The sequence below is a fragment of the Elgaria multicarinata genome, chromosome 11 (assembly GCF_023053635.1).
Source record: "Elgaria multicarinata webbii isolate HBS135686 ecotype San Diego chromosome 11, rElgMul1.1.pri, whole genome shotgun sequence".
In the NCBI taxonomy this organism is placed as follows: Eukaryota; Metazoa; Chordata; class Lepidosauria; order Squamata; family Anguidae; genus Elgaria; species Elgaria multicarinata.
Genome location: NC_086181.1, coordinates 1802418 through 1817105, shown reverse-complemented (window position 1 = coordinate 1817105; position 14688 = coordinate 1802418). Strand labels below are relative to the sequence as shown.

At 41.9% G+C, this 14688-nt stretch overlaps 1 protein-coding gene across 2 annotated transcripts in view; it reads right to left on the bottom strand.

Moving 5' to 3' along the window:
* Positions 1 to 14688, bottom strand: part of FMNL1 (formin like 1) — a 223804-nt gene that overhangs the window by 86478 nt on the left and 122638 nt on the right. For both annotated transcript variants that reach the window (XM_063138453.1, XM_063138454.1), the window contains one exon: positions 6843 to 6953. In XM_063138453.1, the coding sequence (XP_062994523.1) occupies positions 6843 to 6953 (111 nt within the window). The remainder of the gene's footprint in view (positions 1 to 6842; positions 6954 to 14688) is intronic.

The window sequence follows — 14688 nt, the reverse complement described above, 5'->3', positions numbered from 1 at the left end:
TTTGAATGGTTTTAGTTTTTGTGAACCGCCCAGGGAGCTTCGGCTGTTGGGCGGTATAAAAATGCAAATAATAATAATAATAATAATAATAATAATAATAACAAACCAGCTCAAAGTGGGCTAGATGTAACAACTATTAGGTGGATTCACAGTTGGCTACAGAATCAGACTCAAAGAGTACTTATCAATGCAACCTTCTCAAACTGGGGAGAGGCAACGAGTGGGGTACCGCAGGGCTCAGTCCTGGGCCCAGTGCTCTTCAACATTTTTATTAATGATTTGGACAAGGAGGTGCAGGGAACGCTTATCAGATTTGCAGATGACACAAAATTGGGTGGGATAGCTAATACCCTGAAAGACAGAAACAAACTTCAAAGTGATCTTGATAGGCTGGAGTGCTGGGCTGAAAACAACAGGATGAAATTTAATAGGGATAAATGCCAAGTTCTACATTTAGGAAATAGAAACCAAATGCACAGTTACAAGATGGGGGATACTTGGCTTAGCAATACTACAAACGAGAAGGATCTTGGAATTGTTGTAGATTGCAAGCTGAATATGAGCCAACAGTGCGATATGGCTGCAAGAAGGGCAAATGCTATTTTGGGCTGCATTAATAGAAGTATAGCTTCCAAATCACGTGAGGTACTGGTTCCTCTCTATTCGGCTCTGGTTAGGCCTCATCTAGAGTATTGCGTCCAGTTCTGGGCTCCACAATTCAAGAAGGACACAGACAAGCTGGAGTGTGTTCAGAGGAGGGCAACCAGGATGATCAGGGGTCTGGAAACGAAGCCCTATGAAGAGAGACTGAAAGAACTGGGCATGTTTAGCCTGCAGAAGAGAAGATTGAGGGGAGACATGATAGCATTCTTCAAATACTTAAAAGGTTGTCACACAGAGGAGGGCCAGGATCTCTTCTAGATCCTCCCAGAGTGCAGGACACGGAATAATGGGCTCAAGTTAAAGGAAACCAGATTCCGGCTGGACATCAGGAAAAACTTCCTGACTGTTAGAGCAGTACGACAATGGAATCAGTTACCTAGGGAGGTTGTGGGCTCTCCCACACTAGAGGCATTCAAGAGGCAGCTGGACAAGCATCTGTCGGGGATGCTTTAGGGTGGATTCCTGCATTGAGCAGGGGGTTGGACTCGATGGCCTTGTAGGCCCCTTCTGGCTCTGCTATATATATATATTAATATGGTACGTGGAATATAAATCTTTCACATACAAACACACTACCCGTGATGTAGTCTTAAAAATAAATAAATCTAAAATTGAATTTTGAAAAAATACTAATTATTATTATTATGAAAAGGTGCATTTTTTCAAAATTCAATATTAGATTTTTTTTTTAAGACTACATCACGGGTAGTGTGTTTGTATGTGAAAGATTTATATTCCACTTGCCATATTAATGAATGAATATGATGTGACAAATTGGGAAATTGGCACAAATACAGGAACAGTCAAACCTAAAATCAAGCTCATACTCAGTGCTTGAAATGGGGTGGGATGCCAACTGACATCTTTTCAAGTGGACTTAAAACCATGTCACTTCTTTACAACAGATATAAATGCATTTCTGAATGCCACACATATCAGCGTTACACCAGTATTGGGAAAATATACTTGACCCAAGCCAGAATTCTTTCCAGCAACACAATCTGCTTAAAGAGCTCAAACAAGATATTGTAGAGCTGGAGAAGGTACACCACAAGATGGCCACCAACTTGGATGGCTTTAAAAGGGTATTAGACAAATTCATTGGGGACAGGGCTATCAATGGCTACAAGAGACGGTTAGGATGACCATATTTTGGAAACCAAAAAGAGGACAACATGGCCGACCCCAAGGGAACATGCCCACCAACAGGTCCAGCCCTCATGGGGTGTGCCCACCAACAGGGACGGTCCCTAGGGGGCATGCCCACCCAAACATAGCCTTGGTCACATGTTTGATTAAACAGCACACATTTAAGACAAACCTGTTCTACATAACATCGTAATGTTAAAATCACTGGAATAAAGAACAAGTGAGACATTCAATGTATATGAAATTAACTTCACTCATTCCTACTTTTGTAGCTTTTGCTGTACTTTGAAGCTTTTGCTATACTCTGTGTGATACAGTCTCCCCTTCCCTCAAATATCTTTTCTGACTGCAAATTCTTCACTGGATTACCATAGTCTCACCTTTCCTAACATTTAACACTCTTACCCCATCACCTTTCTGATATCCATACTCACAGATTCAGCATACTGCTACCATTGAATAAATGAAGCAGTTGACAAGTGCAGAAAAATCTAGTACAGCAAACTAGCATTCAGAAAGAGTATAAAATACTATTACCCTGCAAACATTAGGCAGGGAACAAAATGGATTAAATGCAGTCACTTCTCACTATCTCCTCTTAGCTTGTTTCAAACTAATCTAAAATGTGTCATTACTCTGGTTCATTAAAGTTGTTATAGTGGTTTTAAATGTATGTGCATTTTGCATGTTTTTGTGATTTTTAATTTTTGTATATTGTTTTTAAGTGTTTTTATCTTATGTGAACTGCCCAGAGAGCTTTGTCTATGGGGTGGTATACAAATGCAATATATAAATAAATAAAAATTAGTAAACAAGACCATGGTCAGTAGCAATACAAAGAAAGGCCAGAATGGATGCCCATTAAAACAACACTAGACATGGATCTTTCCCTCCTTTTATGCAAATATCTCCTGAATTTACACTGCATCAGTGTTCAGAGAACAGAAAGTAGAAGATAGCATCAGATACAATGCTATCCTATGACAACTCAGGAATAAGTCCCATTGATTTCCATAAAGCTTACTCCCAGATAAATGAACATAGGATTGCAGAACCTGGCCTTGTGGATCATGCAACCAACAGGTGCTCTCCAGAAAGATGCTTTCAGAGCCTAGGAGATCCAGACACACTCAAACAAGACAAGCCATGCTATGCACTCACATATTATCTTGCTGTGACAGAACAATTCTGGGACAAGGCAACATTTTGCAATCAACCAGACATAACAGTCATAAACAAAAAAGACATAGCAATACCTAATGACAAAATTTTTGCAGAAAAGGAAGAGGAAAAGAGAAAAATATACACCACTGGCTATGGAAGTTAAAGAATTATAGCAACAGGAAAAAGTTATCTGTCTGGATTCTCCAACCAATCAGCTTTATAGGATGATCCTGAGTTCTAGTATTACAGGAGAGAGACAAATGTCACCCTAACATCATTCCAGGAAATTCAGAGAAAATTCTGCCAAATAGGGCTTCTGTTTCTGTGATGAGGGATGAGAAAAAGAAAAATGTCTTCTGGGAAAAATTCAGCTTCTCTAGTGGCAGGGCACAAGGCAGTTGCAGGTGTTCCTGGTCTACCCTCCTGCCTCACCTGCTGGGCTAATCAAGGATTCAGGTGTGCCATGCAGCACTGATACAGGCCAAGGCAGATTGTACAGAACAGGGAATGAATAGATGGGATTGCAAAGTATGTTGCGTGCCACATTGCAAGGTGGGAATAGCAAGGGACAATGGTTCAGCGGGAAAGCACTTTTTTTTTTAAGCAGAAGGTCCCAGGTTCAATCCCGGCATCTCCAGGTAGGGCTGAAAAACTCATGCCTGAAACCTGGAGAGCTGCTGCCAGTCAGTGTTGATAATACTGGATTAGAATGCTCTCAGCAGTAAAAAGAAGAAGAAGAAGAAGAAGAAGAAGAAGAAGAAGAAGAAGAAGGAGGAGGAGGAGGAGGAGGAGGAGGAGGAGGAGGAGGAGGAGGAGGAGGAGGATCTAACCCAGTTGTTTTTGGCAACAGAATACACAAGTTATGTCCAGGGCCAGCGCCAGACTATATTGCGCCCTAGGCAGGCACGTTCTGAAGCCTCCGCCCTGCCCCCCACTCGCTCACTCATCGCTCACTCATCGCCCCCGCGCTGGCTCCCCCCTCGCTCGCCTGCTCGATGCCCCCGCCCGCTCGCTCACCGCTCTGGCTCCCCCCTCGCTAGCCCGCCGCCGTCCCTGCTCACTCACTCACTCACCGCTCTGGCTCCCTCCTCGCTGGCCCGCTCACCGCCCACTCCCTCCCACTCCCGGCTTTGAAGCCAGGATGCTGGGGTTGGGGGCGGGGCAGAGGCTTTGAAGCGGCGTGCCCGGAAGTGGCTTCCTGGCGCGCCATACTGAAGCCTCTGCCTCCAACGAAGCGTCCTGGCTTCGAAGGAGCCAGGACGCTGGGATTGGGTGGAGGCCGGGGCAGCGGCTTTGGAACAGTACGCCTGGAAGTCGCTCTAGGAGAGCAGCTTCCGGGTATGCTGTTCGGCGCCCTCGTTTGCTTGGCGCTCTAGGCCACTGCCTAAGTTGCCTCTATGGCAGCACCGGGCCTGGTTATGTCTTGATCTCCCATGTCTTTAATGACATGGACTGTTTTAAAAAGAAACTTGCATTAGCTGATGTGGTAACATAAGGCTTCAAATCCTAATTGTATATGATGTAATTTAATTTTTTTTTAAATTTTTATTTTTTTTATTTTCTACAATACTTAAACATACACCATTACAATTAAAGAAACAACATACTACATAAATGTTGAATAACATTAATATCATATCTATATAACATAATCAAACTTAACATATAAGTGCACCCCCCCACCTCGGGATCTCATTCTTGATTCCAAAATCTCATACTTTCTTCTGCTGGTGGTTTCCCACTTCCCTTAGAAAACACAAATATTAGGAACTGTTTCCAAATTCCTTCAAAATCATTTGTTTTAGCTATACCTCTTCTCAATTTAATATTACAAGTCAATTTATCATTAATAGCTATATCCCATACTTCTTTATACCATTCTTCAGTACAATAATCCCCTTGAATCTTCCAGTTCCTAGCTACAATCAATCTTGCTGCAGTCAGCAAATTAGTTATCAATTCCTTAATTTCTTTTTTACATTTTAAATCTTCAAATAGTGACAGTAATGCAACTTTTGGTGTTGGTTCTATCTTCATTCCCACAATTTCTTCAATCTCCAAAAACACCATCTTCCACAATTTTTGTACATATTTGCATTCCCACCACATATGTAAATACGTTCCTTTCCCCCCACATCCTCTCCAACAATTTGCTGAGTGCTGATTATTTATCTTATTTAATCTAACCGGAGTTAGGTACCACCTCCATATAATTTTAAAGTAATTCTCTTTTATTCTCACTGACATATTTCTTAACGCTCTTTGTTTCCATAGTCCCTCCCAGCTCTGTTGTCCTATTTGTACATTCAAAGCTGTCTCCCAAACCATTTTCCCTGAACTATCCATCGACCCTTTCTCCAACAAAATTCTATATATTTCACTCATTAACCCTTTTGACGCTGTTCTTTTTCCCTTATCATTTTCTTTTTTAACTATTAATTCCTCAAACTTCGTCAATTCTCTACAATCTCCATTTTCTCTTACCCACTTTTTGGTCCACTGTTCTAATTGCCAATAATTTAACCAAGTTAATTTCTTATCTTTTAAAACCTCTTCCAAATCCTCTCTTGTATTCATTTCTCTTATTTGGAATTCAGTAAAACCCCTATTATCCTAACTTAATTGTAAAGTTGTCCTAAGTAAATAACAATCTTATTCATCCAAATATTATCTCAGTGTTTTTAGTCTTTCAGCCTAATTCAAAGTTTCCTTGGATCATTTGGAAACATTAGATTGTACAGTAGTCTGTTGGGAATATTTAATTCCCAATGTGATCTAAAAAAAAAAGTCATAGTTGGTTTTATATGACTGAACCTTGGAAAGGAACAAAGCTTGTCACAAGTGTATACTTACACACTTGTGTAACATCAAAATCCTACTGTTATCTGGGGGGGATCCGCATGTCGCTCCCAGAGCGCTTCTATGCGATCCCAGTGCACCCCGAAAACGATAGTTTGACTTCCCTGTAAAAGAAACGAGGAAGAGCCGTCCATGCCGCCGCCGCCGCCGCTGACAACGACGAGGAGAGCTCTCCCCCGGCGAGGAGAGCTCGGCAAAAGAAGGAGGGGTGAAGAGCGGAAGAAGCTCTCCGTCCTGCCCTCAATATTTCACCAATCTTCTTGAAATATGCAGGGTATGTAAAACAAGCATTTCTTTCTGGCAGATCTCATTTTCAAAAAGATTGGTGAAACATTTTCCATTTTAGGATGCTAGAATGACCCACCCCCCAATTAAGGCCTTAACATGGTGGAATGCTGTATGTAATTACCGTGTTCACTGTAATTATAAACCTGCTCACATACAAAGGTCTGCAGGAGAGGCCCTTTTGAGGGCACCATTACCCACAGAGGCTGTCAAGCACAAGTGAAAGAGCTTTTTCCTCTGTTGCCCCCAAACTATGGAACGTGCTCCATCAAGAACTGCAGTTGGCTCCCATTCTCTTGGCCTTTTGAAAGATTAGCCTTTCTAAAAGTCTAGTTTAATAAATGTTTGACTGTTTTTAATGTTCTTGTTTTTATTGTTGCAAGATTTTATTGTTTAAAATTAGTGTACACTGCCTTTATGGCTTTTTAGCAGATATGATGGTATAAGTGTCAACAACAATAACCCAAGAACAAACCATGGGTTATTTCTCTGGCTCATGGGGAGAGAGACAAGTCAGAGTTCCAGTTTCTCACACCACACTAAACAAACTACAAATGGAAGATCTGGGTTGTTGGTTTTTTTAGTTGTTCCCACTTGTAGTGGGAGCCATTGTACAGCACACTACTAGTAAATGATAAACCAGGGTTCCATTGGATGTGCGAACCTGGCCGCATACACACATATGCACTCACTCATTCAGGAGCCTGGTACATCTTTCTTACCTCTAGGTACTCATCCAGTCCCAATTGCGTGAACTCATATTGCAAGAAGACACGGAAATTCATGTTTTCTACTGAATGAACAACAATATTGATGAACTGCATACAAGCCACCTGGATGTTGAGGAGAGAAAAATGGGAGTGAGAAGAGAGAGCAAATAGTACATTACTTAGTGAATTTAGGTACTTCTCTTTACAATGTTTTGGGCCCAATTTTTGGCATAGTTGAGTTTAATTGTGTTTCATTGAACTTGTTTAGATTAAAGAGAAATTGTGTTCGCTTACTGGCGCTTTGCTTGCTGCTCTTCTTCTGCAATTGTAATGAACTGAATTACACAGGAGAATAGGGGTTGTAATTGAAAAAATCAGCCTCCTGGACATCTCCCACTCCTTCCCTCATTATCCTGTTAAAAACCAAACCAAACCTGGATATCTCAATTCTTCTGTGCACTGGAGAAGTTGTGCTACAAAACACCCACTAGAGGGTGCTGTCCTATTCAATACTGTGAACAGAACAGTACCCTCTAGTGGGTGTTTTGTAGCACAACTTCTCCAGCGCACAGAAGAATTTGAGATATCCAGGTTTGGTTTTTAACAGGCTATCAGGGGAAGGAGTGGGAGATGTGCAGGAGGCTCACAACTTCATCAAAAGAACCCACAAACTTCCGTGAGTGGCTAGTCATGATCGTGCCTTATTTTGCTCATGTGAAGAAGCCCATTGTCTGGTTTTTATTCATTTATTTGGCTGATATATGTGTGTGTTTTAAACATTCTATTCCCATACTTTTGAAAATTAAAAAAAAATGTATTGGTGTGTAGTTGCTATGTTTTTTAAAAAGGAGTTACTGAAAAGTTCTTTATAATACTGATACAATTAAGCTGATTTGACTAGCTCTACAATTTTTTACAGATGCATTTTATGGTTTATAGTATTATTATTTCTGATTTGGCTATGCTCGTGGATATTTGGCATTTTATTTTTATTTAAAATGATTTTTAGCCCATCTTTTAGGGGTGGCATACAAGATAGAAACAAAGAATTCAAAACTATTGAAAACAAATACAATTAAAATTAATCAATAAATATCCAATAAGTATACTAAAAAACACACCGATAAAACCTGCAGCCCACACAATAAAATGCCAGTGAAAACAAGTGGGGCTTCAGAGCCTTCTCGAAGACATGGGTCTTAGCTAGACGAGGGGTTATCCTGGGCTGATACCCGGGATTGCCCCATGAGTCCAGATGACACACAGGGGATCCTGGGCTCAAGCAGGGATCAACCCTCCCTGGCCCTGGGATAATGAGCACTTTGGGCCCAGGTTTTCCTGTGGTCTCGGGCTGAGCCCGAGACCATGAACGTGTGGCCCATTGAAGCGGCTTCTCCCCGGCTTCACGCGATTACTTGCGCATAGCCAGAAGCCGCGCACAGGGCACAGAGCTCCCCAGGAGCGCTGCACCCTTCGAGGGCAGGGTGGGGGGAGCCAGGAAAGTATTTTTTTTTAAAAAAAAAAACCCTCACCCTTCAGTCGCTGGAGCGCTCCTGTGCTGCTTCCCCTTTAAAAATTTAAAGAAAAATGGCGGGCGCAACGGCTCTCCTCCAGAGCTTGTCGCACCTCGCATGTAAACGAGGGCGAGATCCTGCGATACTTGTATCGCGGGCTCTCCCCTCGTCCATCCCGGAACAAGAGGTAGGTCTAGCAAAGGCCATGGAAAAAGCCACTGATGAAAACTGATTCCAGTGGTGCAAGGCCAACCAGAAGTATTCCTCTATCCAGATTAGTAGGCTTTGTTACCCACCATACTTCTACCTGGTCTGGATTGAATTGCCTCATGCAGCCCAAAGCTGCTTCCATGCACCAGTTCAGGCATTCAACAGTCTGCCTAAGATCATGAGATGGAAATGGCATCTGCAATATGCAGAGTGGAGTGGCACCTGCATATTGACGATACTTCAACCCAAATCTCCAAATGACTTCCCCCAGTGGTGTCACGTAGATATTGAAAAGCATAAGGGCCAAGATGACCAATGACCATGGGGTGAGGCAGAAGTCCCCAAGCACAACCTTCTGAGACCATTCATCCAGCAAAGACAGGAATCACAGTAACACCATGCATCATATCCCCAAGCTAGATAAACAATCTTTGATACCTTGGCTGATCATATTGAAAGCTGCTGAGAGGTCCAGGAAAACCAACAGGGCTGCACCCTCCCGCACCCACCATTCCCTGGAGTAAGTACTCTACTAGAGCGATCAAAGCTGTTTCCATCCCAAAGTCAGGCCTGAACACAGACTGGAATGCATCCAAATAATCAGCTTCATCCAACAATACCGGGAATTGAGAAGCCACCACAAGTTCCAATAACTTACTGTTTTACTCTGTACAGCACCATGTGCATTGATGGTGCTATATAAATAAATAATAATAATAATAATAAAAAATGGTAGATTTGACACCAGAAGGTAATTATCAGAAACCAATGGATCAAAGCTAGGTTTCTTAAATAATGTCCTTCTCAACTGCTTCCTTTCAGCTAGTGGGGATCACACCTTCCCTTAAGTAGGCATTAATAATTTCCAAGTTCCAGCTCTGGCTGATTTCACAAGCAAGGGTCCAGAGAGGAAGTGACGAACCTCAATCTTCCAAGCAGTTTGTTCATGAGCCCTGTTGCTTCATTGCCCTCAGGTCCCCAGAATACCCAGGTGCCAATGCAGTTCTACAACTGGGTTAAGGACATCTGGCATTTCACCTGTTCTCCAGGATTTCTCAAAGATTACAGACAGTGGCTCTGAAATTACATCTGCAAGCTCTTTCAGCAACCAGGGATGTAATACATCTGGCCCTTGAGACTTGAACTCATTTGAAGTACCTAAGTGCTCCTCTCTAACCATGTCTTTACTTATTCTGGGCTGCAAATCCCTCCGTATATCACTTGTTCTACTTGTCCCAGGTTGAACATAACTCCCATTTTTGTGACACCAAACTTGTTCAGACAACTCTACTATAGCCCTCTTTGGTAATGTGTCCCACCATCTCTTTTGCATGACCCTTTTGAGTCTCAACTCATCAGAGGACTCCCTTAAAATCTTCCCCATTTTTCCATTTCATGGGAATAGTTTGTGATTGTGCCTTCAATATTTAAGTTTTCAAGTCCTCCCATCCCACTTGAATTCTTTTTCCTTAAGGATTTTTAGCCATGGGATCCTGCTTTCCCTAACCTTTTTGAAATTGGCTTTCCTAAAGTCCAATGTACATAGAATCATAGAATCATAGAATAGCAGAGTTGGAAGGGGCCTACAAGGCCATCGAGTCCAACCCCCTGCTCAATGCAGGAATCCACCCTAAAGCATCCCTGACAGATGCTTGTCCAGCTGCCTCTTGAATGCCTCTAGTGTGGGAGAGCCCGCAACCTCCCTAGGTAGCTGATTCCATTGTCGTACTGCTCTAACAATCAGGAAGTTTTTCCTGATGTCCAGCTGGAAACGAAGCTCAGTTTTCACAATCCTCTCCATCACAAATTTCAAGTGTACATGCTCACATTCCTCTAAGGTTCTTGTCATTTTCACTTCACCTGCAATTTCTCCCCTGTTGATTAGAATTAAGTCTAGAACCACAGATCCACTTATACCTTCTTCCACCTTCTGAGAGATGAAATTGTTAGCAAGACAAGTAAAAAAATGTATAGATGATCCATTCTTTGCAGACTTTCAGCAAATATCAGGATAGTTCAGTGCTTGGCCCGTTGTTGTTTTCTTTGTATATGTTATCCTTGGGTAATCTTATTAGATCTCATGGCCTCCAATATCATCTATATGCTGATGATACACAATTATATCTTTCATCTCCAGAACTTTCTCCTGATGTTCAGGATCGTATCTTGGCATGTCTTTCAGATATCTCAGCTTGGTTGCTTCATCGTCATGTCAAACTTAATATGGCAAAGACAGAATTGCCAGGAGCTCTTCTCGATCATCCCAGAGTGCAGGACACGGAATAACGAGCTCAAGTTAAAGGAAGCCAGATTCCGGCTGGACATCAGGAAAAACTTCCTGACTGTTAGAGCAGTGCGACAATGGAATCAGCTATCTAGGGAGGTTGTGGGCTCTCCCACACTAGAGACATTCAACAGGCAGCTGGACAACCATCTGTCAGGGATGGTTTAGGGTGGAATCCTGCATTGAGCAGGGGGTTGGACTCGATGGCCTTTTAGGACCCTTCCAACTCTACTATTCTATGATTCTATGGTTCCTCCCAAAACCATCTCCCTATCTTTCATTCTCTATTACTTTCAAAATGTTACACTTACTCCAGTTGAGGAAGCTCTTAGTCTTGGTTTTATATTTGACTCCTCACTCTCCTTTACTCCTCATATTGAGGCAGTAGCTATGTCCTGCCGTTTTCTCTGATATAATATTTCCAAGATCTGATCATTTTTGTCTGACTCTTCTGCCAAGACTCTTGTTCATGCTTTGGTTATTTCTTGGCTGGACTATTGTAACCTTCTTCTGACTGGCCTTCCTTCTTCCTCCTTCCTACCTTTCTTCTCTCATCTCACATTATTGCCCTGCTCATGCTATTCACTGATCAAATGGCATGTTTCTTACCCGCCCAAGGGTCTCTACTTCTCTTGCTCGGCTTCATCCATTTTCTCTTGCTGCCCCTTATACCTGGAACCTCTTCCAGAGCATTTGCAGATCACGAGTTCAATTACTGTTTTTAAAGATCAATTGATAACTTTTCTTTTTTCTACAGCTTTTAGAACTTGACTTTGTTCTTACTTTCACACTGTTATTTTTATTGTCCCCTGTGCCTATTTGGTGCATTCTCTTCTCTTTCTTATTGTTTTATTATGATTTTATTAGAATGTAAGCCTACATGGCAGGGTGTTGCTGTTTTATTCTTTTACTATGTACAGCACCATGTACATTAATGGTGCTATATAAATAATAATAATAATAATAATAATAATAATAATAATAATAATAATAATATATTCCTCATTACTACTATTGCTTGCTTCTTGTGAAAGTTTTGTTTCAGGAAAGCACCATCCATGTCTTTTGGGTGGCTGGGCAGTCCACAACAATCTTTACCCAGATGCTTTCAACAGGGTTTTCATTCTCAGAATCCTGAATTTCCACACAGGTATATACATTCCTTACACATAATACTACTCTCCCTCCCTTCCTGTTGGGTCTATTCCTTTTGAACAAGGTATTCCCTTCAATGGCTATATTCCCACTAGGTCTCAGTGATGCCTGTCAGATGGTACTTATTATCTTGCATTAAGATTTCAAGTCCATCCTATTTGTTTCCCATGCTCTGCGTGCTAGTATACAGACACCAGAGGCCATGGGTGTTGTAGCTTCCCAGTTTCCTGGCTGTATTTGGGATCCACCTCTACTGTCTTGCCTCCTCCTTAACTTTTTTTAAAATCTTTTTTATTAAAAGTTTTAATAAAATAAAATAACAAAAAAAACCCACAAAATACAAGTGTAACTACATACTTTAAAGGCCTCAGTTTCAAATATTACAACAATCTAAATGAAAAAGGGGGAAGGAAGTAAATTACACATAAACTTCAGTAAGGGAAAAAAGGAAAGGAACCTCTTGTGCCAGCACTTGAGTCATTGCTGACTCCTAGAGGGACGCCTGCTTTCGCTGACGTTTTCTTGGCAGACTTTGTAGCGGGGTGGTTTGCCACTGCCTTCCCCAAAAACTTCAGTAAAGGCAGACCAAATAACCAAATACAAGTCTGTTTGTAATTGGTGCCTATATACCAGTCTTTCAAATGTATTCATAGGTCTTCAATCCATTGCATTATAGATGGTGAGCTTTATCTTTCCAATGTTGTATCAATCTTTTAGCTGTCAAGAGGGCACAAAAATCCATTTACACTGACCACGTGTTACAATCCAAGAAGCAGGTACACAATTTAAAATAACATGTACATTTGAAAAATATTAAAGAGCCTTCCAACACAAAGTTTATGTGTCTGATGATTTCCTCCCAAAAGGAGGCAACTGTTGGGCATTTCCAGAAAATATGAATAAAAGAGGCATTAACTGTAAGGCACTTCCAACAATTAGCAGACTTAGACAATCCTTGTTAAAGAGACGATGTGGCGTAAGCAAAAGTTTTTGCTGAATAAGATGTAACAAAAGGTCCATAGACATATCAGATAACGATGGCAAAATGAAGGTCTGTTGATTACATAAAATCATAAAATCATAGAATCATACAATAGCAGAGTTGGAAGGGGCCTACAAGGCCATCGAGTCCAACCCCCTGCTCAATGCAGGAATCCACCCTAAACCATCCCTGACAGATGCTTGTCCAGCTGCCTCTTGAATGCCTCTAGTGTGGGAGAGCCCACAACCTCCCTAGGTAACTGATTCCATTGTCGTACTGCTCTAACAGTCAGGAAGTTTTTCCTGATGTCCAGCTGGAATCTGGCTTCCTTTAACTTGAGCCCGTTATTCTGTGTCCTGCACTCTGGGAGGATCGAGAAGAGATCCTGGCCCTCCTCTGTGTGACAACCTTTCAAGTATTTGAAGAGTGCTATCATGTCTCCCCTCAATCTTCTCTTCTCCAGGCTAAACATGCCCAGTTCTTTCAGTCTCTCTTCATAGGGCTTTGTTTCCAGACCCCTGATCATCCTGGTTGCCCTCCTCTGAACACGCTCCAGCTTGTCTGCGTCCTTCTTGAATTGTGGAGCCCAGAACTGGACGCAATACTCTAGATGAGGCCTAACCAAGGCCGAATAGAGAGGAACCAGTACCTCACGTGATTTGGAAGCTATACTTCTATTAATGCAGCGCAAAATAGCATTTGCCTTTCTTGCAGCCATATCACACTGTTGGGTCGTATTCAGCTTGCAGTCTACAACAATTCCAAGATCCTTCTCATTTGTAGTATTGCTGAGCCAAGTATCTCCCATCTTGTAACTGTGCATTTGGTTTCTATTTCCTAAATGTAGAACTTGGCATTTATCCCTATTAAATTTCATCCTGTTGTTTTCAGCCCAGCACTCCAGCCTATCAAGATCATTTTGAAGTTTGTTTCTGTCTTCCAGGGTATTACCTATCCCACCCAATTTGGTGTCATCTGCAAATTTGATCAGCGTTCCCTGCACCTCCTCGTCCAAATCATTAATAAAAATGTAGAAGAGCACTGGGCCCAGGACTGAGCCCTGCGGTACCCCACTCGTTGCCTCTCCCCAGTTTGAGAAGGTTCCATTGATAAGTACTCTTTGAGTCCGATTCTGTAGCCAACTGTGAATCCACCTAATAGTTGTTCCATCTAGCCCACTTTTAGCTAGTTTGTTAATCAGAATATCATGGGGCACTTTGTCAAAAGCTTTGCTGAAGTCAAGATACATGACGTCCACAGCGTTCCCACAGTCCACAAGGGAGGTTACCTTATCAAAAAATGAGATCAAATTTGTCTGACAGGACTTGTTCTTGACAAATCCATGTTGGCTTCTAGTGATCACCGCATTGATTTCAAGGTGTTTACAGATTGACTTCTTTATAATCTGCTCCAGAATTTTCCCAGGGATGGATGTCAGACTGACTGGTCTGTAGTTCCCAGGTTCCTCCTTTTTGCCCTTTTTGAAGATAGGGACAATGTTAGCCCTCCTCCAGTCGTCCGGCACCTCACCCGTCTTCCATGATTTTGCAAAGATAATAGACAAAGGTTCTGAGAGTTCTTCTGCTAGCTTCTTCATTACTCTAGGATGCAGTTCATCGGGCCCTGGAGATTTAAACTCGTTCAAGGAAATTAGGTGTTCTTTGACCATTTGTTTATCAATCTCAAACTGCAATCCTGCCCCCTCAACTTCTG